At 42.3% G+C, this 22,447-nt stretch overlaps 3 protein-coding genes across 9 annotated transcripts; 1 reads left to right on the forward strand and 2 right to left on the reverse strand.

The window, feature by feature from the left end:
* Window positions 1-922: 922 nt before the first annotated feature.
* Window positions 923-11,282, reverse strand: eif3s10 (eukaryotic translation initiation factor 3, subunit 10 (theta)). 6 transcript variants are annotated; one of them, XM_034607931.1, is made up of 24 exons: window positions 10,995-11,223; window positions 10,349-10,539; window positions 10,129-10,265; window positions 9,799-9,962; window positions 9,201-9,400; window positions 8,796-9,004; window positions 8,546-8,717; window positions 8,266-8,370; window positions 8,014-8,112; window positions 7,792-7,908; window positions 7,449-7,634; window positions 6,436-6,783; window positions 6,225-6,329; window positions 6,025-6,138; window positions 5,791-5,913; window positions 5,440-5,593; window positions 4,570-4,751; window positions 4,216-4,295; window positions 3,884-4,125; window positions 3,806-3,853; window positions 3,605-3,775; window positions 2,581-2,707; window positions 2,180-2,466; window positions 923-1,771 (listed from the first exon to the last, which is right to left on the reverse strand). In XM_034607931.1, exons 1-24 carry the CDS (start codon window positions 11,041-11,043, stop codon window positions 1,590-1,592), a joined length of 3,792 nt encoding a protein of 1,263 aa, XP_034463822.1. In that variant the 5' UTR covers window positions 11,044-11,223; the 3' UTR covers window positions 923-1,589. The 6 variants fall into 6 exon arrangements, with proteins under 6 accessions (XP_034463822.1, XP_034463821.1, XP_034463820.1 ...); XM_034607930.1 differs by having other exon boundaries at window positions 3,605-3,853; XM_034607929.1 differs by having other exon boundaries at window positions 3,605-3,798; window positions 3,829-4,125.
* Window positions 11,283-13,053: 1,771 nt separating this feature from the next.
* Window positions 13,054-17,087, forward strand: dennd10 (DENN domain containing 10). Its single transcript, XM_034607932.1, has 10 exons — window positions 13,054-13,283; window positions 13,398-13,452; window positions 14,175-14,371; window positions 14,964-15,043; window positions 15,147-15,295; window positions 15,792-15,903; window positions 15,980-16,080; window positions 16,188-16,295; window positions 16,378-16,472; window positions 16,551-17,087. The coding sequence occupies exons 2-10, from the start codon at window positions 13,407-13,409 to the stop codon at window positions 16,716-16,718; spliced, it is 1,056 nt and encodes a 351-aa protein (XP_034463823.1). The 5' UTR covers window positions 13,054-13,283; window positions 13,398-13,406; the 3' UTR covers window positions 16,719-17,087.
* A 952-nt stretch (window positions 17,088-18,039) lies between these two features.
* On the reverse strand, window positions 18,040-22,275 carry sfxn4 (sideroflexin 4). Of its 2 annotated transcripts, none has more exons than XM_034607934.1 (14): window positions 22,015-22,275; window positions 21,851-21,916; window positions 21,722-21,775; window positions 21,607-21,633; window positions 20,972-21,026; window positions 20,698-20,723; window positions 20,534-20,587; window positions 20,391-20,453; window positions 20,217-20,285; window positions 20,033-20,123; window positions 18,905-19,020; window positions 18,743-18,828; window positions 18,541-18,658; window positions 18,040-18,379 (listed from the first exon to the last, which is right to left on the reverse strand). In XM_034607934.1, the coding sequence occupies exons 1-14, from the start codon at window positions 22,051-22,053 to the stop codon at window positions 18,302-18,304; spliced, it is 942 nt and encodes a 313-aa protein (XP_034463825.1). In that variant the 5' UTR covers window positions 22,054-22,275; the 3' UTR covers window positions 18,040-18,301. The 2 variants fall into 2 exon arrangements, with proteins under 2 accessions (XP_034463825.1, XP_034463824.1); XM_034607933.1 differs by having other exon boundaries at window positions 20,217-20,288.
* Between the last annotated feature and the right edge of the window lie 172 nt (window positions 22,276-22,447).

Below are 22,447 nucleotides of genomic sequence, written 5' to 3' on the forward strand. Positions count from 1 at the left end.
CGGAGGCGTTAGAGGCCTCTCCGCGGTGCTGTAAGGACCTCTGGTGGCTGCAACACGGTAGCGCGATGAAGCTGTCCCGCAGCCGCGCTCAGAGGAGCTTCGAGTAGCTGGAGAGCAGAGATCCAGCCAGTTTCCAACAAAATGAACAACAGTTGACTTTCACTGGTGGTTGCACCATGTAGACGTTAGAGCTGGCACAGTAACTCAGATTGTTTCAGTGAACAGTCTTCATCACTTCAATGGTCCACTATTAATACACTATAATTCACCCACATCACTAGCACAGACACTAGAAATGTTGGTAGAAGTAGCTGCTATGACATCTTAATGCAGTCTTTTCTTGGGTTGTGAAAGAAATAACTGACAGGTTAATTAATACATTATCTCCAGGCACTTTACATTGTGATGTTTCTCATGGTCTATATATTGTTATAGAGAAACCCAACAGTTCCCATAATGAACTAACGCTTGGCAGCAGTGGTAAAACAAACAAAAACACTTTTAACAAGAGACGTAACAGAACCTGACTCCATGTGGGTGGCTGTCTGCCTCTACTGGTTGGAGTGAGGGGAAAGAAATGGGGTAGAGAGGAGGGTGGAAAAGAGGGGAGAGAAGAGAGAGGAGACAACCTGGAACAGTAAACTTTCATAATTAAACTCTGTCAGACTGGTTGTCATAATGACAATAATAATAGTGATACCCACAGATGTAATTATGCCATTACTGATAGCTGCACCAGTTAGTAGTTATAATAATAATGCTTACAGTAAATAGTATAATGTAAAATAGTAATATCAGTTCCCTCCCCACCAGATGCAGGTCAGTGATTCCCTCCCACCCGACAATGTTTGTGACCTCACTGTTTCAAGCAACTGAATATATCTAATGTACAAAGCATTTATCAGTCAAAATGAACACACTGTATGTGGTGAGCAAACATCTTTATTAATAAAGGCTTCATCTGTACACATGCAACCTGGTTTGTTAACAATTGCAGCAAGATAGAAGCACACGCGGGATATTGAGCAAGACCAATTGAAAACTGAAGCAAACGCATCCAAATGGAAAATTAAGAAGCATCGGAAACATGAAGAGAAGAGATCAGTGAGGCTGATGACTGTTAGTATTTATAAGTGTTGTATCTTTGTCATAACAATGTTTACGCAAAGGTCAGTTGTTTAAAAGAGGCATTTGGTGATAGACTGAGTTTGCATTGGAAGTTGAAAATTGTTTTTCAGTTGTATCAGCTTCTCTTCTCACATTAGGTAATAACACTCCTAACCACTAGGGGCAGTCATGATAGATAGATGGTATGCATGAGGCCTAAGTTGACACAAGTTCATTAGCTGATGTTTTTGAAGTGGTGGAGAGCCTCTGTGTCAGAACAGCTGAAATTCAAAATAAAAATAAAAGGAAACAATTCCCGGGAAAACTACCGTCTACAAATATTTCATCCAAAGGAATAACACACATGAATATCAGAAGCTTGTAGCCGTTGATTCACCACTGTGGCTATAACTGGGTAATTAAATTTGTTTTCCAAAACCAATTTATCATAATATGAGCCAAAGAGATGGAAAAACTGTTGCTCAGCGGCGGACAGTGGTCCAGCCATCATCATCTGTCTCATTCTTGATGCGACGAGGGATTTCTTTGTCACCACGCCAACCCCCCTCTCCATCAGCATCACCATGGTCTTGTTCCGGGTCCCCCTCTCTGGGACGGTCCCTCTCCTCCTTCTTTTCTTCACCGCCACGACGCCAAGAGCTCCCTGAAGAAACAAAGATGATCATTAGTTCATGTTGGTTTCAGAATATAACTGAAGTTAGAAAATGTATATTAGTCCAGCTTGGTGTTGGAATGGGTACGTGCATCAACATCGACCCCTGCTGGCTGAATACATCACTACAGGGTACCAAATTATTTTTGTTAGACAGGAGTGCTAAATAAATTTTATTCTATTCTATCATAACCTGATGAATCTATTTGGAGGCAATCAGGATAAATATAAGTTTAGAGGCGTCACTTCGGGTTTGTTCAGCCATAAGCTGCATGTCAATAAGAACTCCACAAACATTTCAGCTTAGCAGTATTGTCGATAGATTTTAATGACATCACTTCCTCAAGCAAAACTATGAAGCATTCTACCATTTTTGTATCCCTCAATCCAGCTGTTTACCTTCATCCTGATCTCTGGGTGGGGCTCTTTGTTCACGGTCATCCGGGCGGTCTCTATCACGGCGGTCACCACGGTCGTCGCGATCAACCCGTTCGACCCGCTCGACCCTCTCGACACGCTCGACCCTCTCGACCCTCTCGACGCGTTCGACCCGCTCGACCCGTTCAACCCGGCCGGTGTCCTCTTTGCGAGATTCTCTCCAGCCGCCGCCGCCGCCGCCTCCTCCTCCTCCTCCTCCTCCTCCGCCTCCCTCCTCACTACCTGGTCTCCTCCAGGCACTTTCCTCTCTGTAAATACAGTGACACATCAATTACAACTCACTGAAAAGAAACACCTCTTAACCCCTGTATTTATCAAAAAATTTATAAATATTATCAACGCAGGTTTTCTGTCAGGCCAACCTTTGTGGAGGAGGAGCTTTGGAGCTTTCCTCTTCTTCGCCCTCCTCTCCATCACCTTGGGCGTCATCACGGGGAGGTCCCCAGCTGTCCTCTCGGGCCTTCTCCCTCTCACGCCAGCCACCTGCAACTGAGGCATTGGTTCAGTGTCCTGGTAAACATTACATCTAAACACAATTGCTGACTAGTCCCACTGATAAATAAGGGTGGTCCGATTGATCGGCCACAGATCGGTATCGGCCGATATTCCCTCTGATCGCCGAGCTCTATAAAACCTTATCAGAGGAGCCGATCAGGTTAGGTATGTGAATATGCATGTTGGCTCAGTAGTGTTGGTTAAAACGCATTTCGTCTTTTTCTTTAACGCATTTCTTCTTTGCAACCAGGGTGACGTATGTGTTTATTTGTATATTGGGCGGGGAATTCTATCATGAGTGGTGTGTCTGATCGGGTCTACAACCTCCTCTACTGCGGTCCGCAGTGTGCGACTCCCGGGTGAGAGCCTGTCACTGCCCGGCAGGACAGACGCTGCGTGGTGCGAACAGAACGCACATTTATTTTTTCTCTGGTATTAATGGCTTTCCTAGTCATCTATCTGTGATGTGAAAACATCACATTTCCACACAGTCAGAGAAAGTTAAAGTGTGTGTCCTACTCATTTAGTTCAGTCATAAAATCCACCACAGCGTCACTCCAGCAGTTGCTGACAGCGCAGGTGGAATACGGGACACAGACACAGGCTGGTACAGGAGTTTAATGTGGCGCTGAATTGAAGAAAAAAAAAGTCACAACTTGACAGAAATAATGGATATTTACTGACTAAATTTTAAGTAGGATTCAGCTCTGTAGTGTTAATTTACATATAGAGCAGGGAAGAGAAATCGGATCATAAGTGATCACTTGGATCACCCAAGACGCATGTTAATCAGGCGTAAACTGGGCCATAGAGCCCGTGATCAAAAATCCTGATCGGAACACCCTTACTGATCAATGTAACACATTAATCACTTATCAGCTGCAGGCTTACCAGCTCTACTTAGAGGTTTCCATGCTTTGGGATCTTCACCACCGCGACGTGGCCCCTCATCCATGCCTCTCCTTCCAGCTCCATCATCATCTCCTCCTCCTCTTCTGGGGCCCCAATCATCATCAGCCCCACGCCTGGGAGCCCTTGAGTCATCCATGCCTCTGCGAGGACCTCTGTCATCGTCAAAGCCACGCCTGGCACCACGATCATCGTCAAAGCCACGCCTGGCACCACGGTCATCGTCAAAACCTCTGCGTGCAGGACGTTCATCATCAAAACCTCTGCGTACAGGACGATCATCATCAAAGCCTCTTCGTGCAGGACGATCCTCATCAAAGCCTCTGCGCACAGGACGATCATCATCAAAGCCTCTGCGTGCAGGACGATCCTCATCAAAGCCTCTGCGTACAGGACGATCCTCCTCACCAATACGACGGGGTGCTCTCTCATCTCCGACCCTGCGGGGAACTTCAGCTCGCCTGTCCTCGCTCTCTTCATCTTGGCCTTCCTGTGTCCTCTCCCTAGAGGAAGAGTGAGGAGAGGTAATGTTAGTGTAGCTCTTCTTGGTTATATGGAAACAATTAGAAATAAGATGAGTTACCAACACAAACCTGTCAGGCACAGCACGGCGCCATTCTGAGTCACCTCCTTCTGTGCGCCTCCTCCATCCCTCCTCCTTTTCACCCCACTCCTGTGTGAGCAAAACATAAAGACGCATTGTGTTGTCACACCGGGAACACTCAAACTTCTCCAGACCTAATTTATCCTCATCAGACAAGGAACTCTTACATATCACTCAGTATAAATGTGCAACATTACTCTTCCCTGAACATTTTAGTAACTTGTTAATCTGGGTATTCAGCCTATTTCTGGTTTAGTATTTCAGAATGCAGAAAAACCAAATCATTGTGATTTTCAACTAACTGTCAGCTCACCCATCAGTTAAAAATAAAGCTCATTTGTACCTTGGTTCTCTCCTCTGTTGGAGTCTTTTTTTCCTCGTCACGACGGAGCTCCCGCTCCTCGATCTCCTGCTGACGAGCACGCTGCTTACGTTCCTGCTCTTCGAGCTTGCGCAGTTTCTCCTGGTACTCCCTCTCCTCCTCCTCTCGCTGCTCATTTTCCACGCGTTCACGTTCATCTCGCTCTGTAACATAAATAGAAAAATAAATTGAGGCTTGTTCAAACTACATTAACTTGTACAGAAAAAGACCGACCGCTTTTTGCAGATATTAAAAAGTAGGGTGCCACACACTTGCTCGCACAATCAGAAAATTATATCAAAAGCCGTTTTCAAACATGACCTGTGGAGGAACTGGGTCGGGACTGTCTCCAGAGTTTTCCTTTCACATATACATAACGTAGCGAGAGATTCTCCATTCAGACGGATTCACAGCAGCAACAAATCCTGAATTCTGCCAAGGATCTCCTCCTGTGTTCTCATACCAGCTCCTCTTGAGTTCCTGCAGACTTTATACTATGGGGCCAGGAAAAAAACCCAGCAGAAACTCAGGAAGCCCTGAGTTTCTGCATGTCTGAAAGCAGCTAATGATTCAAGTTGACCAACAATTTCCTGATTGAAACCTTTATCTTAGTCTATTTATACACTTTATGACAGCTTCAGTTACCATGTATGTGTAACTGGCAAAATTAAAATTTTATGTTGGGCAAAAGCTCAATACAACCAATTAACCACAACTGCCCACTTCTACCAGTGTCCTTAATTTTCTTCTCTTTGTAAGCGTCCGTTTCCTGTGGAACATGCAATGCTACCTTTCCTTTATTGTGACAAGTTTCTCTGTCCCCATGCACACGTGCAAACAGAGATTTTTTACCTTTCTTGAGAGACTCATCGTGGATACGCTGTTCCTCTTCCTCTTTCTCGCGGTAGTAAGTATTACGCCTGTCCTCTTTGCGCTGCCTCTTCCTCTCTTCCAGACGCTTCTTCCTCTCCTCCACCAAACGCTCCTGGAAAGTTTCCAGTTTTTCCTTGAAAGACAGAAGTGAACATTAGAGCACTGCTTAAATCACAAGTTCTCAGCATAGCCTTGTGAAATGACTGAATGGTTTCTCCTCTCAACCCAACTGGTCGAAGCTGTATTTGGCTCTTGGGTTTATCTCTATAATGTTGGTTAATAATGGAAGTTCTGATTTGACTTTACAAAAATAAAGTTAAATTGAATTACCTCATAAATGAAGCTCCTGGCATCAGTTATTTTAGACAAAAAGTTCTCTTTGTCCTCCATCATCCTGGACATGCGATTTTTGTGCTCCAGAGCCTTCTCCCGTTCAACTTTCATGTTACTGATCTACAACAAGAGGCAAAATCATTACATTCTGGATATTAATCTGAAAGTGTTGAATTTCCTAGATTCAAATTTGTAAAATGATTTACAAAACAGTTCTTTTTTTCAACCTACCCTCTCCTCCTCCTGGAGCTCCCACAGTTCCATGTCCTTGATGCGCTGCTCCTCATAAGCTTGTTTGATGAGAGGAATCTCCTCGAGACGTTTTGCCCTCTCAAAGTAGTCAATCTGGAGGGAAAAAAGTGTCAAATTCACTAAATAAGTTAAAATGAGATACTCAACATGTGTGATTGAGTGATGTCTCACTCAGTTACCTTCTTCTCCTGGTTCTTCAGACGCTCTTGGAGTTCCCTCTTCTCCTTCTCCAGCTGCTCCACCTGTTTGGCCATGATGAAGTCGGGATCCAGCTCCTCCAGGTCCTGTAAAACAGATTTGTTATTCTCATGATTTAAATTTAATATCGAATTGACCCATTTCTGACACATGGAGTTCATCTTAATTTAGTTTACTTTCACTACGTTTTACCTCAATATCAATATCTTTGAAGGCCTTGGCCCCAAGTTCAGTCTTCTTGATCTGCTCCAGTCGTTCACGGACAGTTTTCTTCTTGATCAACTCATGCTCCTGCATAATGCGCTCCTTCTCTCTCTCTTTGGCCTCCTGGCGGAGACGCTCCTCTTCAGCCTTTCGGACTTTCTGCATCTCAGCTTCCCGCTGTTCCAGCTCCTCCTTTTCACGCGCGATGTTCAGGCTCTCCAGGCGCTCCTTACGCTCTTCAATGGTCTGTCTGCGAGCCAGGATGCGCTGGTGATCCTTGCGTCCATTTTTCAGGTACGCAGCGATTGCCAGCTGGCTGTGCTCCTCACGCTCTTGCTGAAAAGGACAAAAACAAGAATAAAGCCATGGTACTGTACTAAAAAAGGGACTTAACTACCACATGTGGAAACATGCCTGTATGTTTAAAGTTAATGTTGGACACTGTGCATCTATACATGAGCTCAGTAAAAGCCCCTTTCACACTGGACAAAAGACCCACTAACATCTGGCTTTGTCTTCTGTGGGTAATGGTACAAATGACATTAATTCTCAGGTCACATGACTTTGCAGTAGTCACAGGTATTTATCAGCTACAGCTCTGATCAGCACTGATGGATCAATACACCCAGCAGTTTTGGAATGCCCACATTCCTGCATGATGCTTTGACATGCATTATACAGGTCATAAATGCTTGACGTCCTTTTAGCCATGAATTCTATGCATCTCATTTCCAGCAGCACTTGAACATTGCTCAGTCTGCGATAAGCTTTAAAGGACTGAAGTAAAAGATATTTAAAAAGTAACCATGCCTCCATGCTGCTTTCCAACCCTATTTATTTACCCATGACACATTTGTGACTTTGAATGCAACACAGAAAAGCCTTAAAGTCAAAATACTGGCAAGTGGAAATTAGTCAACTTATTTGGGGTTACCTGCGTCTAAAAAAAACTTGCATGTACATGAATATTTAGTGTAAAAAGGGTATAGAGGCAGACTTACCAGGAGGGAGGCAGGCTTGATGACCTGGATGGCCTTGGCCAGAGAAGAAGACATGGCTGTCAGCTGGTTCCTGATCTGCGCTGAGGGCATGTTCTGCAGGAACGGGCCAACAGGAGCGTCTTCTTTGGTTGAGTAGTTAAGGTCTGACCCAAAGCTCAGAGTTCGAGAGGTGTGGTCTATTCGAACCTGAGAGACAAAACATAACATTAGATTAGTTAGATAAGAAATTGATCATTATTAAGTCATAACATCCATGCTCATTCTTTGTAATAACACTTTTGCTGGTCTACAAATAGTACTAATGGTTACAAAATGTCTTAGTGTTTCCTGATGTTGACCTTACCTGCAGATCACAGTGGCGAGCAGCATCCACAATGGAGCGCTCCAGCTGAAAGGCGTCCACAAACGGAACCAGGGTGGCCAGACGGCTGAACTCAATGCTTTGATAGATCTGTGCAACCTAAAATAATGGATGCAGAATAATGAGCGATTACTCTCATTGAAATGTAGATGTTACTAGAAGCATTCCAGAATTAATGAAAAAATAAAATAAAAGGACAAATACCTGCTGCAGGAGCCTGAGGATGGTGTTGTTCTGCAGGTGAGGAACATACTGTTGCAGATCAGCCTCCTTCTCAGCCTGGTCTCTCACCCAGTTCAATACCTAGTGGGACAGTAAGTGTTAAATTATGATGAAACAAGTAGCTACATTACAATCAGTTTAATGATCATGTAAACGGCAACCGTAACTAAAAAGCTGGGCAGTATATTTTCTTAATTTACAGACTTATGTGACAGATGCTGCTACATTCTTTACCTTGGTGACTCTTCCACTCAATTTCAGAGGATGAAAGTCTACCTCCAGCCAGTTGTAAAGTTCTTTCACATCAGGTACAATGTACTGTAGCAAGTTAAATCTCACCTAGTATGAAAAGATAAAAACAAACATTTGTTAAACATCTGTAATAAAATATTTATTAGCAGTTTTATAAAGTAAAATGTGAAAAGCTTGACAGATTATCCTAAAGACTTCTCAAAAGTAAAATATCAAAGTGCTCAGGGGCACTAACCCACGGAACCTAAATCACATAATGTACCATGTCATTGATGAGACTCTGGCGGGTTGGTGGAGACTGGAGACCCAGGAGCGTGGCCAACCTGCGCTGTTTCTCAACAATGATGCCATCCATGTCCAAGAGCCGAGCAATATCAGTGCGCTCTGGGGTGATGGGGATGGACAGTGTGGCCAGGAGGACTCTGGTGGACATCCTGAAGGTGAAAAGTTTCATTAACCATTTGGTCTTCACAGTAAACATGTGCACTTCTCTAGAGATAATGATAAGATACCTCTGCATCTCATCTTGGGTCAGATTTTTACGCATCTCCCTGGACAGGTGATAGAGGCGGTGAAGGGTGCAGGCGTGGAAAAGAGCATTTCCAGATTTCCAGAACACAGTTGACACCTTGTTGTAGTAGTTGGCCATCAGCTGAGGTTTGGGAGGCTTCTTGGAAAGAGCAAACAGGCCATGGATGTCTTCAACAGCCTTGAAGGCTTCCTGGAAATAGAAACAACATTGTATCAGTACAAATATCACCTGGCCCAGTTAACACCAATTTTAGTACAGCGGAGTAGATCACACATGTTTTTAGTTATTCTTTAAGTCATACACTACATGTTTTGCATTACTAAACATAATTATGTATGGACAGTTTGTGTAACCCATTTAAGGTCTCAGTGTTAGGAGGACAGACCTGCCAGAGCTCCATGCTTATGGCACTGTCCAGCTGCACCAGGCGTGTCTCCAGGTGCATGGACTGGCTTTCAGGGTTGTTCAGGTTGATGGCAGTGCTCTGGTTATGGTGGCGCTGGATCTGCCCCAGATGCATACGCAGGTTGTCACACAGCTTGCGAAACTCAGCTTTGCGGGTGTACTGAAGGCAGAACTTGAATGCTGCAGAAAAGAGGACCAGATATTATTAACAGCATTTAGAATGCAACATTCAGCAAGTAATTAGTTATAATTAAGTAATTGGTATAATCTTGTCAAAATAAAGTGAATATAAAAAGGCACATTTACATTGAATTTGCTGATGGGACAAAAACAAAGATTAATTATCTTCTCTCCGACTGAGGTGATAGTGTTTATCATTTTAAACATGAGGCCACTTCCATGTACTGCACATATCTTAGCCTTTCAGTAACATTTACAGATATGGCATCAAAAACTATAAAATATTTTGTAGACAGAAGGTTTTATGCAACTTTTAAAAACATTACGCTACATCTAGACAATATGAGATTAAATTATAGCAAAATGTACTTGGTAAGATATTAGGTTTGTGTCGCTACCTTGCTGGGCGATGTCATGGTACAGCCGCTCCACCTTGGAATTATTTCGGAGCAGGTCCAGGCACTGGCGGTACGACTCCCACAGAAACTTCACCCAGGGAGTGAGCAGCAGGCGATCAGTACGATCCTGAGTGTCCTCTCCGCTCACAGCGCTCAGGAGCACACTGAAGTCACAGCACACTCAACTTTAATAACGCATCATAGCTTTAACACAACCCTAAAGATCTGATGAGATTAACAAACTGTCATTCAACAATTCTAAGTTAGAATTCTGTCTAAGCAACCCGAGTGGAGACACCAGCGGCAGCCTGATTCCTGTACGACCCTCACCTTTCTGGGGTCTGGATGTTGTCCAGATCCTCAATGTCCAGGACCATCTGCTGGGATTCCCCCTTCGCAGTCTCAGTCTTCTCCTCCGCCAGCTTCAGGTAAGCCCTGACCACATCCTCCAGAGACTTGATGTTCACCTGAAGGCAGAGAAAGAGATTCCACTTCAACCCTGAACGACTCTGGTGCATGAAACTACCCAACCTGTACAACCATCACACACCTGCTGGCAGATGTTCTTGTACTGGTAGAGACCCTCTTTGGCCAGGTGGCTCTTGCGAAGATCCACGCAGAGCTCCAGGTACTTGAGCATGATGGGCTCGTGGATCTTCTGCCATGTTCGATGTTTCTTGCTCTTGATGACATCGTATAAAACATCCAAGGCTGGCTGCTTCTTGCCAACCTCAAGAAACTCTGGAGAAACAGATCATAATAACACAAGTCAGTGATGTAACATAAAATGCCTCTGACATATGGTACCAACCCAACACGGTGGTTGACGGTCGGGCCTGTGATGATGCTCGGTGTTCAATGTGCTGCTTATTTGACATAGGGTAACAATCTGTCACGTTCAGAGCGGACATTGGTGTTAATGCTAACATAGAAACCTGTGTGTCTAACGCTTATGGTTGATAAGATCAGTCGAAGCTACATTGACGGCCACGCCGGCTAGCTTAAAACTGAGGCTAGCTGCATGAAAGAGACATGGCTTCCCCGCCATTGAGGCTAGCAGTAGCAGTTAGCCTAGCTAGCTACGCCGCAGCCTTACAGCGACGAGGCATTAGAAAGGTGAATTCGGCTAACGGCGGCTAGCTGAGTTAGCATGAGTGTGTGATCTCCGTGAAACGCGGGGCCGCCTCTCCGCTTACCGTTCGCTCGTTTAAGAGCATTCTCCGGCCGCTGGAAATACGCCGGCATGTTTGCGGCGTTCTAGTGACACTCCAAATGCACTGACTCGGGTATTTGGACTAATTTCACCAGGCCATCCAGGCCACGCACTCACTCCCCTCAACGGTGCTGGCTGCGAAAGGAAGAACCTCGTGAACGGCCCAGCTAGGGTTGCCAGATGCGTCGCACGCTATCCCCCTATCATGAGCTGGAGAACTGTGGTTCTGTCTCGGAAACAATTTTAGGAAAAGAAGTTCATGAACCCGTCTTTACGGTTCAGGTTGTGTTGTTTATTAATTTATAATAAAACCTCAACATGCAAACTTGTCAACTTGGGCATCGCTGTTTTTTTGGGTGATTTGTGGGTGATTTTTGCGGGTGTTTGTGCAAATCATAGTTGGAAATATATTTAAACTGGTTGTCCAAGTTGTTGATGTTTCTTATTGATATTTGCTTCCAGGACTGGGCAATAAATCAATATCAATAATTACTGCAATATCATTTTTATCAGGTGCAGAATGACAAAATATGACAAAAGTCGATAACAGTGAGGAGTAATAACACATAAATGATCTTTATAGATATAGACTGGAACAAAAGATTTATAAAGTGTTTTGTTTTTTATCAAGTGTTTTTCATTCTGTGCTCCTAAATAAGAGTTTAAAACCACAACCCCCACTCCGGAGCAAATATCAGCCTTTAAATGTTATCAATATTGACTGATATGAAATGTATATCTTGGCCTTATCGACCAGCCCTATTTGCTACACATAAAAAATACATAAGCACATACTTTACTGCACTCAGCTACAGACTTTTGTACCTCACAACAGCCACTGGTGAATGGCCACATCTGTATTATGGATAATCCTGAACTTTATAATTCACACATGTGTTATTCATCTTTGTTTAAAACAGTATCTGTAACTCACTGATATGTGATCATGGTTGGCTGATTTAAATCATATCAATAATAAAGTTTGTAGTAAATAAGATATTGACGACTATTCTGAGTAGTCATATCCTAGAGGATAGTCCTGAATAAATGTTTGACCATATACTGAAACTGAAATTAACACGCACTCCTCAAAACGTAGGCTTCCCAAATGGGGGGTTTCAACAAACCTGGCAGCTCTGGGTGTCTAAAGTTCCCGTATGACCACTGTTAGTGATGCATTCAGGTAACCCACGTAAAGTGTCAATCTCATGCTTAATTTATGTGTAACTGCAAGATCACACCAAAACCCTACTAAAGCAGCATTAATCAAAAAAAGTTTGTACCTTGTTTTCAGTGGTCTTGACTCAGAACGTGAAATATACATCTACCCTCAAAGAGGAAGTATTAATACATTCAGTGGTATTTGGTATGTCTAGACTTTTAAAGCTCTAAAACTTAAAGATTTTTTCACAATGGAGACAAAGAGAAGTAAATTAAACCTCCTCTTCATAGGCATCACACTAAAATACTATTTCCTATAACTTATTCTATATAGCTTATTTTAGATCATTCTGCAGGTGTCTCTGACTCCAGAGCTGCAGGATACAGATTTGACCGCTCAACTATTATTATTATTGTTATTATTAGTAATCATCATCATTATTATTATTATTATTATTATTATTATTATTATTATTATTATTATTATTATTATTATCAGTAGTAGTAGTAGTATAAGTAGTAGTAGTAGTAGTAGTCATAGTAGTAGTAGCAGGGGGCACCCCTAGAAAGTTTGTGCTAAAACAACCCTAGATGAGCAAATAAGCATTTTACAACAGCCCAAAATGAGCTAGATAACCACTCCACACACATATATATGTACATACATATACAAAGTGATTTATGGACTTTGTTGTGTAAAAATGGACAATAGACTTTGCTGCCTGGACATGGATGCATACAATTAAACACAGTGAGGTGTAGTAAAAATAAACACAAGGACACAAACATGTAAAACACATTTACTATCACTCGATCAATTGGCATTTTACGCGTTTAGGAAATCTGTTTGTATCAATCCACTATTCCCGTACCGTGAACGCACCATCAGCCCTGGAGAAACGCCCGCTGTGATTGGCTGTGAGCGGCGTGTCGCTTCCTCACGCGCCGCTCTCCGGTCCCGGAAGGAGGAAGAGGGTTCCACAGAGGGAAGAGAAGAAAGTGTGTTGACAGCGGAAACAAGATCTGAGTCACGGAGGCAGATTGAACTCTTCTCTCTCCTCATCTGTCCCGGGTCGGGTGTTGGTGTCTGGACTCAGCAGGAGCCCTCAAGGTGCCTCTCAGTCACGTGTGTGTGTGTGTGTGTGTGAGTGTGTGTGAGTGTGTGTGAGTGTGAGCTGGTTCCTGCTGTCTCTCCTGTTAACTCTGGGACTGTGAACTCTTTCAGGGATGGAACATGGCCACAACTGAAATACAGCTTATGTTAAGCGTCGGGTTGATCGGTAAGTGTCAGTTCAGCAGTGTTTTCAAAAGAGGAGCTGGTGGGTCAGTCTCTGTGCATGAAGGGGGATCACATGATGCCAGTGAGATCTCAGCGTCCCATCAGCAGAGCTCCACGCCCCTCACCAGTTCACTGCCCCTGCATGTTCATTGCTTTTCATTAAGATAGAAACCACATTTAAATGATCTGTACTGGTCCCAGTGTTTAATACATGACCTACTGTGTGGAAGTCTGGGAAATACATAATAAACAAACACATCACATGTTCATGTTTCAGAAGAAGGCTAGAATAATGAATCCATCTGGTTATCGTGCACTGACTAGCATCCATTTTATGAAGTAATATACGCTGACACTGCGCTGTATTACTATTGATGCAGTTAAATACTGCACAGATAATGTATGAAGCATATCATAAGACACACAGTTTTCAGAATGGGTTTGACTCTACTTGGAATAAGCACATTTAGAAAAAACTGTGGTAATGACACACAGAACAATACATTTTGGGAATAAAGACGCTGAAGAACCAAAATCATGTCACTCACTTTGCAAGTTCAAATAGAAAAAAAATGTAAGGTGATAAATACATAGATGAGATTTAATTACTTTTATCATATTGTCTGTTTCTTGTTTTAGCTCCCACACGCTGTAGGTCCTAGAAAGGCCTGTTCTGTTCTCTTCCATCTTCTAACACAACATTATACTATTTTCTGTGCACAGAGAAAGATGTGAATGGAGACACACTGTGGGTGTGGTGCTTCCCCTCCGTGGACTCAGGCGTGAGGCAAGTCCTGCTCAGTAAGTGCTGTCTGACGCAGCATGGCCGGGACTTCCACACCTTTGTGTTTGGTCAGTTCACTCGTATGTGGTACTACATCACCACAGTGGAGGTGCAGGAGCCCACAGCGCTAAAAAAGGTAGAGCATCATTACCCACACATGAATCCTCCAGTATTACCTATTCACTCTCAACTAGGGACAATGAATCTGCAGCTGAAATCACTATTCTGCACTATTGTTTTTATTCATTATTTTTTGTTTTTTTATTACTTTATATTTGGGCAGCCATTTGTATTATAAGACATATGGTGGGACAAGAGCAGTGTGCTCAAGATCTGTAACAAAATGTATCTATATGTTTTTTGTAATCAACCATAAAATACATAAATATTATATAAAAATAATACAAGACTTTCATAAGTATGATATATATATAAACTGAGAACGTTGTACATTGTGGGAGAGTTTTTATTTTATACTATAAAATGCAAGATGATAAAAAATTATCTGAATTTCTCAGAGAGGTGAAGTTTTCAGATTTTTAGTTTAATCCAACAGCCGTATTCACAAATATATTACATTTACAATGATGTTGAGTTGAGAGAAGCAGCAAACCCTCACATTTAAGAAACTGGAACAAGCAGTTGTTGGTCTCTGTCTTTAGTAAATGACTTAATTAGTTAAGTAGATAACACATTCATTCTCCGTTGACTCTATTCTTTGCCTCCAGGTTACTCATTTTTCAATAGTTGTTACAGCAAAAGACTTCAACCCGGAGAAGTACGCTGCTCTCAGTAGAATCCTCTGCAGGTAATTGTGTGTGAAGTTCTCAGGGTATTTCATGGGTAATACTAACATGATCATCTGTACAGTGTTTACCCAGTAGAATGGTGTGTTTATATATGTTATCCAGGATGTACATCAAATATGGCAGCCCAGTGAAGATGATGGAGGCGTACCTCACTGTTCTTACTAAAGGAATCTGTCAGAGTGATGAAAATGGCTCGTTTGTCATTAAGGACTACGACGTGCGGAAGGCGTACCTGGCTGGTTCAGTCAAAGGTCAGGAATCAGGGCTTTTGGTTACTATTGTCTGATTTCACTTCACTTGTTGCAGTGCATTTATGGTTCTATCCAAGATTATGATTTATTGATTCATCGAAAAATATTCAGCTATTTTGGAAATTGAAACCGAACATTCACTGGTTCCAGCTTCTCCGATACAAAGAATTAGATGTTTATCCAAGTTGTTGTGATAAATTTTCTGGTGATCAAATAATTGACAAATGAAATGGTTTCAGCTCTAAATGTCGGTGCTAAATATTGAATAGAAAATGGAGTTCAGTCAACAGCCTGTAGCGGATTTGACATTTTATTTTGTGAAATGAAGTAGAAAATGAAACCAGGAAGTCTCTCTGTCCTTGCTGCCTGTGATGTTGGTGATTTGATCATCCAGCAGAAAAACTCACATTTAAAGTGATTCATACAAATGTATTAGAAACACAACCCAGATTCCCTCAGAGATTCATCCAGTTTTCCTGTCTCCACTCCTCCTCAGATGTGGTGTCTCAGTTTGGTTTGGAGACTATCATCCTGTACACCGCTCTCATGCTGAAGAAGAGGATCGTCGTCCATCACCCTCGTATTGAAGCGTTGTTGGAGTTTACAAGGTAAATCAGAGACTTAAATAAAAGATTTCTGGGTCAAAAGTGTAAATATAATGAATCTTCATCTTTTTCCCTCCAGAGTTCTGCCGGCTCTGACGTGGCACAGGAAGGACTGGTCCATCCTGCACCCCTACGTGCACCTGACCGATCCTGAGCTAGAGGATTTAAAGAAATGTCCCGGTGAGGCTGCTCCAGGTTTATTGATTCTCATTATGCCACCACATGCACTGCGATCGCTGTGACCTCATGTTGGAGAAATGCGTTGTTTATGTGTGTTTTCTTCTCAGGTTATGTTGCAGGATTTGTGGATCCGGAAGTGAGCAACAGATCGGACTTGTTTGATGTGTACGTGAACCTCCCTGACAGTGTCATCACAGTTTCCCAGGATGCCAAAGGTACAGGAAGTTTAAAGTGATACGTGTCTGAGAGAGATTCCTGAGAGAGTTACAGAGTAACAGCAGCAGTGTCCCTCCACAGACGCCATGACTATGGGGAAGTTACACAAGGAGGTTGGTCTCCTCATCGTCCAATCAGCGGAGGACAGTGAGAGGTCAGACAGTCAGGTGATCAAGGTGAGAACACACACAACACTAACATGTCTGGCTTTACACTGTGAGAAATGTTGTCTTGAATCCCACTCTACTTACCAGGACATCTCTGTGAAGACCAAAGAGATCCTCGCAAACCTGGTCGCCCTAGCAGACGAGTGTGAAGACTCTAAAATCACTCTGGAGGGTTTGAAGCAGCATCACTTCCCCCCTGCAACAGAGAACTTCCTCTTTCATTTGGCAGCGGCTGAGCAACTCTTAAGGATATAAACCTGTTTTCAGACGCTGCAGAATCACGTTACTGTCGTCAGCTTTGACTCTGGCTCAAATCTTTTGTACATGTTGGGATAAATACTGTTTTCTAAAAGGCTTGTACAGATTTCTGCTGTTATCATGAGAGTTTGCACCAGACGTTTATCACAGGAACCTGCGTGTGAGGTAGGAAAGTGTCGCTAGCATCGAATTTGAACTCGCACTGTTGCTAATATGAGACACGAGTCACGACTCAACATTCTTTTAACAATATTTTATTTTCTTCCTGCCAACAAATCCCATGAAAAGACCAAATCCAAAATCAAGATTCAAAGTCTGTTTATATATTATTGATTATATATTATTGATTATATCTTATCCATGACAAACTATTAGAACAAATGAACGAGCCACACTGTTATACTGGGTGTATGTATGCGCGCACGCACACACACACACACACACACACACACACACACACACACACACACACACACACACACACACACACACACACACACACACACACACACACACACACACACACACACACACACACACACACACACACACACACACACACACAGTCCTGCCGCTAAAATACTCACTGAAACACCAAATGCGTTTCCATCCGCTGGTGAAAATAGTCCCTAAGTAATCTACAGTTTACTGTCGTGTGAGCAGTGTTTGATAAACACCACAGCGTCCAGATCTTCTAAGAAGGTTAACTATAAAAAAGCGATGTATTTGTGGATTGTTTTTAAAGGAATCGGTGACATTTCAGAGTGTTGAAGTCGTTACGTATGTAAAGTTGATTCTGGTCTTTTCATGGTATTTGTTGATTAAGAGATAAATATAACGACAGTCTTATCATTTTAACATTAGTAGCTATGGACAATAAGGAGCCACAGTATTTGTCTCAAATGTCATAATGACACAAATAAGTGTCTGGTAGTTTTTCAGCCAGTACATCTGATAGAGCTTTCCAGATGTTTGCTACCACAGTGCCCATCTGGACTTAAACATCACACTTCATGTTGACTATAGTGCCACAACTGAAAGAGAAGCAGATTGTGTTATGAGGCTTTTTCAAAGTGTTTTATAAAATAGAAAGAAAAAGATGTGTTCCTCATCACTGCAGCTGATCTAATAATGATGCTTCCATTCCTCAGTGATTTATATCACACTGTTTGTTCATTCCTTTTTATTTTTAAATGTACAATTACAGATGTTGTCTAACCCTTGAGATCATTTTCTTCCACATTGCTGAAAGGATGGTTTTTGTGCCTCAGTATTTCAGATAGGACACAGAGTGCAATACATAGAAAAGCTTATGTACGTTTGAAAACAAAATGTATTTTCATGAACTGTAACATTTCCTATCGATTAAAAACATTGAATATTCTAACTAAATAAATTTACTATCAGAATAGATCGTCTGTGGGTTTTTTTAACAGAATATTCCACATGAATCTAAGGAAAAGCTGTACTTCATTGTCCCGTCTGTTGCATGGATGAAATATTCAGCTGCACAAGACATTTATTTTAACGCTGTCGAGCTAATTGTGGTTAATTTAGTATCTGTTGTGTGTAACTGCAGCTCAGAGTCCTCTGTGATAGAATAAGTGTCCGTCGGCGGCTGCAGCCTGTAGTTCCTCCTCCAGCGTTTCCTTCTTTATCTGTAAAACAAGGTCAGTGTCGGCCGAGTTCATCACAAAGAAAACATCACAGCCGAATGAGGGTCCATTATCGTACAAAGAATTGGGCAAACTGATTATGGCACTTAATTAAAATGATGTTTCTCTAATCTATATTAGGTGGTTTTCTCTTCTTTTCTTACCGTTCCCAGCTGTGGAAAGAGACTGAACGACACTGGGATCATCAGGCCCAGAATCAATGCGATGCTGATGTGACGGAGAGGAGCGACGAGCAGAGAGTTCCTCTGGAAAAGTCTCGTTCTGGAAAGAGAAACGGCTCTGGTGAAGTTTTACTGACGTGTGACTTGCTCCAGGTAAACAGAGCGACACCTGACAGTCACTCACCTGTTCAGAAGGAAAATGAGCAGGTTAGGAACAGCAGCGGTCGTACCAAACAGAGCTGCTCTTGACAACGCAGTTTCCCTCACAGCCTGAGCAAAAAGAAAAGATTAACACTGGAAGTTTGAAATGAGGCTTATTTTTGTCCATATGCACCATTTTTCAAACCTTTTCTCCTGCTGCCTTAGAGATGCCCACAGGACTTCCATGAGAATCAAACACCTGGATCCCTGTTTCCGTCTCCTCAATTCTGATGGTGGAGACACTGAAGAAGGCCAGAGCAGCTGGAGAGACACACACATGTTCGTGTAAAAAAAATCCAACTACTGCACCCATGCTGGCTGAGTTATTATTTAATCATAAAGAACTAGAATTAAAGCCCTGTGGCTGTTTGACTTCACCAACCAGTTCAGTTTCATTTATTTTCCAGAAACATAATATGTTGAATTTAATATAAGCTCTTGAGTGTAGTTCTTGTGAAATGTGAAGCACCGCTCACACAATAATTGCCAGTTATAAATATGCTGTCTTCAGTTAAAGACGATGAGGTCACAGTGACCTTGACCTTTGACCTGTTACCAACAAATTCTTATCAGATAATCATTAAATCTGACTGAACGTTTGTACCAAATTTGAAATGATTCCCTGGAGGCGTTCCTGAGAAATCGTGTTCACAAGGCAAAAATGTGCTTTGTAAGGTTACAGCGACCATGGCCTTTATCCTTTGATCACCAAAATATAAAGTACAACTGGACATTTGTATCATATTTGGAGAAATTCCCTCAAGGCATTCTTGAGATATCGTGTTCACGAGAATGAGACGGACGGACAGATGGCCAACCCAAAAACACAGCATCAGACTCACCGGCGGCCGAAGGCATAAAAAGGAAAATAGGCACATTATGTATCTTTTTTTTGTCTAGATGCGTCCATAATGTATGGCTCTATATATCCACTATCTGAGAAGTCAAACAGCGTTCAGATTACTGACACTATACTCACCTCCACAATGGAGGTTAAGTTTGCATTTATACGTTTGTTTATCAGCTAACAGGATGACACAGAAAGTACTTGACAGATTACCACGACACTTGGTGGAAGGACACGTTACATTTGGCCGCAGATTTTTCACTTTCTTTAATGTGAGATCTTTCAAAATCTTTGTAGATTTCGAAAGAAATAGTGCAGAGATCTTGGTGAAAACAACTCTGACACATTTAAGGAACTGGTATCTGTGATTGTGTGAATCAAAAGGGACAGTTGGGCGTTGGCAGAGTTTCATAAGGAAGACGGTACCTGAGAGTGGGATTGGTAATATGGACCTGAAGAACGTCTGGACGGGTGCACTTCTCACACCGAGACGGTTGATGAAAATTTGAGGAAGAGCCTGAAACAGAAGATGGATTCAGAACTTTTGATTCTGAGCTGTACAGTTTACTTGGATCGTCACAGTCAACAGTGAACGTCAGGTCGTACACACCCCTGCACACGTCGCGTACGACACAGTTCCAGCGATCAACAGAAGCTGCTTTAGAGACGCCGTCTTACTCTGCTGGTGACACAGGAGAGAGACTGGAGATTAATGAAGGACTCAAACAAAGAACGGGATATATGTGAGGATCTGTTGTATTTTAACTACTCACTGATTCATTACCTGCTCTGATGAAGAATTCCTGTTTGCATAGTTGAACCCAGCATTGTAACTCTGCAGCAGCAACTGAAAGAATCCATTTTACTCATTAATCTTACAGCCACATGTAATATATTTGTATTAATATGGTGCTTGTGCTTCCTCACCTGCCAAATCAGAGCTGGTTTTACACTGCTGTGAGGTAAGAAACTGGCAACCACCTGAAAGAAAACATAAAGTTTGTTTAACAGCCAATAAAATAACAAGAACAAAGTGTCAAAGGAGGAAATAGTTGTAGAATTATAGAATATTAATGAGACGCCACACGTACCAAAGGTGCTGCTACTGGCATCAAGGCTAGAAGGAAAATGAGAGAAGTGAGGGAATCAACATGTGTTTTCAGAAGAAGTCATACACTGGATGTGCAAGTTTCAAACATGTAATGTGCGGTGTTTAAAGACTTGTTTTAATGCTACTGGAAATTTTACAAAAACAAACAAAGATGAAAAAACCTATTGAATTCCAAACCTCCTTTATATATTACTTTATTTGAGATTTTAATTCTGGCTGGAGATCAACTAGTCAAAGTCTGGACTCTGCTGTACCTGGTGGACGGAAAACCAGAGGAAGAACGGCTCCAGAGTCGGCGTGGACGGACGACTGGGAACAAAGAGAAAACATATTACGACTTTCAAACTCTAATCACGACATCTGGACACCACAGCTCCAAGAAGACAAAACATCTGGACACATTTAAAGACACAAACACACTGGACACATGAACTTCAGTTGTGTTAGCACAAGTATTTGAAGTGTGTGAGGCTCAAATGTCCAAAAACATGACGTTCATTTAAAGCAGCAGCAGTCATTACAGCCCTGGGTTCTGTTAAAGCTTTGGTAAATACTGTAATGGTGATGTTATGAATTAAAACTTTCAGCAGATTATAATGAATTCTTCAAATTATTTAAAAACTATTTTCTTATTGAATTTTCAGACACACAGAGCAGTTTACAGGGGAAAACACAGGTAAGGGAAAATAATTCACATATTAAAGTAATCCCATGATGCCAGTCCCTCCAACCCACCACAGACAGGGGCCATTCCAAAAGTATAAAAGAGAAAGAAAAGCTACTACTAATAATAATGATAAGAATTAAAGTAAATAAGATAAAAGAAAGGGAAACATTATTAATTCTTCTAATTTCTTCCAATAAGAACTGATCCATTGTGAACACTTACCAGAGCGAGGGTCTGTGCAGCTGCATCCTACGGAACAAAGAGGTTTACACCAATCAGAGAGAGGCGGGTCATGAAGGTGAACGACAAACCACTGACAGGTAAATCACCCTCTGACCTTCTCACTGTCTTCTCCTCCTCCAATGAGGGAGCGCGCCCCCTGGATCTGAGCCTGAGGAGAGGAGCAGCATCATGTTAAACATCAGACCTGTTCTCCAGCAGGATCCATGCACTGTGGGTCACTTACATCAGAGCAGAGCAGCAGCGACGGGTCGAGCAGATTGAACCAGATCCGCACTCGGCTGAGGAAAGACTGAAGGAGACAAGCTGCAGGTCAATAGAAACAAGAGGAACCAGCCCACTTCCATTCAGAGTAGCTGTGCTGCTGCTGCTGCGTGTTCACACACTGACCTGACCCTGGCTCTTCCAGTACAGCAGATTGGGATCCATCACAACAGATACTGCATGGGCTTCTCAAACATTAAATATAAATAAATAATATAAAACTACACTGATGCACTGGTTTCTCATGCCTCTGAGGTCAAGCTCTACTTCCGCGTCTAACCACGTGGCCACCTGTAGGCGGAGTCGTGCTGCATTCAGGAGCATCAGACATATCGGAGGTTACAAGACTAAACCACCACATCTAAATAGTCTTCTCTGTTATATGCATGACGACATTTATATTGCTGTTGTTTCTATGTGTATGTTCTCTGTGTGTGTTTTTATGCTCGATAGATAAAAGAGTTTAAAAAACAATTCATATTTAACCAAAATTAAATAAAATCAAGTTTATTTACAAAGCACATTTAAAAACAACCAGAGTTGACCAAAGTGCTGCACA

This window comes from Hippoglossus hippoglossus, chromosome 15 (genome assembly GCF_009819705.1).
Source record: "Hippoglossus hippoglossus isolate fHipHip1 chromosome 15, fHipHip1.pri, whole genome shotgun sequence".
Taxonomy (NCBI): domain Eukaryota; kingdom Metazoa; phylum Chordata; class Actinopteri; order Pleuronectiformes; family Pleuronectidae; genus Hippoglossus; species Hippoglossus hippoglossus.

Excerpts from the sequence above, each read along its gene's own strand:
- dennd10 (XM_034607932.1), top strand. The coding sequence starts at position 13,407 with ATGGCCACAACTGAAATACAGCTTATGTTAAGCGTCGGGTTGATCG. Across the intron at positions 14,372-14,963 it reads AGCCCACAGCGCTAAAAAAG|GTTACTCATTTTTCAATAGT; the intron begins GTAGAGCATCAT and ends CTTTGCCTCCAG. Across the intron at positions 16,081-16,187 it reads GGATTTAAAGAAATGTCCCG|GTTATGTTGCAGGATTTGTG; the intron begins GTGAGGCTGCTC and ends TTTTCTTCTCAG.
- sfxn4 (XM_034607933.1), bottom strand. The coding sequence starts at position 22,053 with ATGGATCCCAATCTGCTGTACTGGAAGAGCCAGGGTCAG. Across the intron at positions 21,027-21,606 it reads CTGCACAGACCCTCGCTCTG|TCGTCCGTCCACGCCGACTC; the intron begins GTAAGTGTTCAC and ends CTTTGTTCCCAG. Across the intron at positions 18,659-18,742 it reads CTCATTTTCCTTCTGAACAG|AACGAGACTTTTCCAGAGGA; the intron begins GTGAGTGACTGT and ends TTCTCTTTCCAG.
- eif3s10 (XM_034607926.1), bottom strand. The coding sequence starts at position 11,043 with ATGCCGGCGTATTTCCAGCGGCCGGAGAATGCTCTTAAACGAGCGAAC. Across the intron at positions 9,005-9,200 it reads TAAGCATGGAGCTCTGGCAG|GAAGCCTTCAAGGCTGTTGA; the intron begins GTCTGTCCTCCT and ends TTCTATTTCCAG. Across the intron at positions 6,784-7,448 it reads TCAAGCCTGCCTCCCTCCTG|CAAGAGCGTGAGGAGCACAG; the intron begins GTAAGTCTGCCT and ends TGTCCTTTTCAG.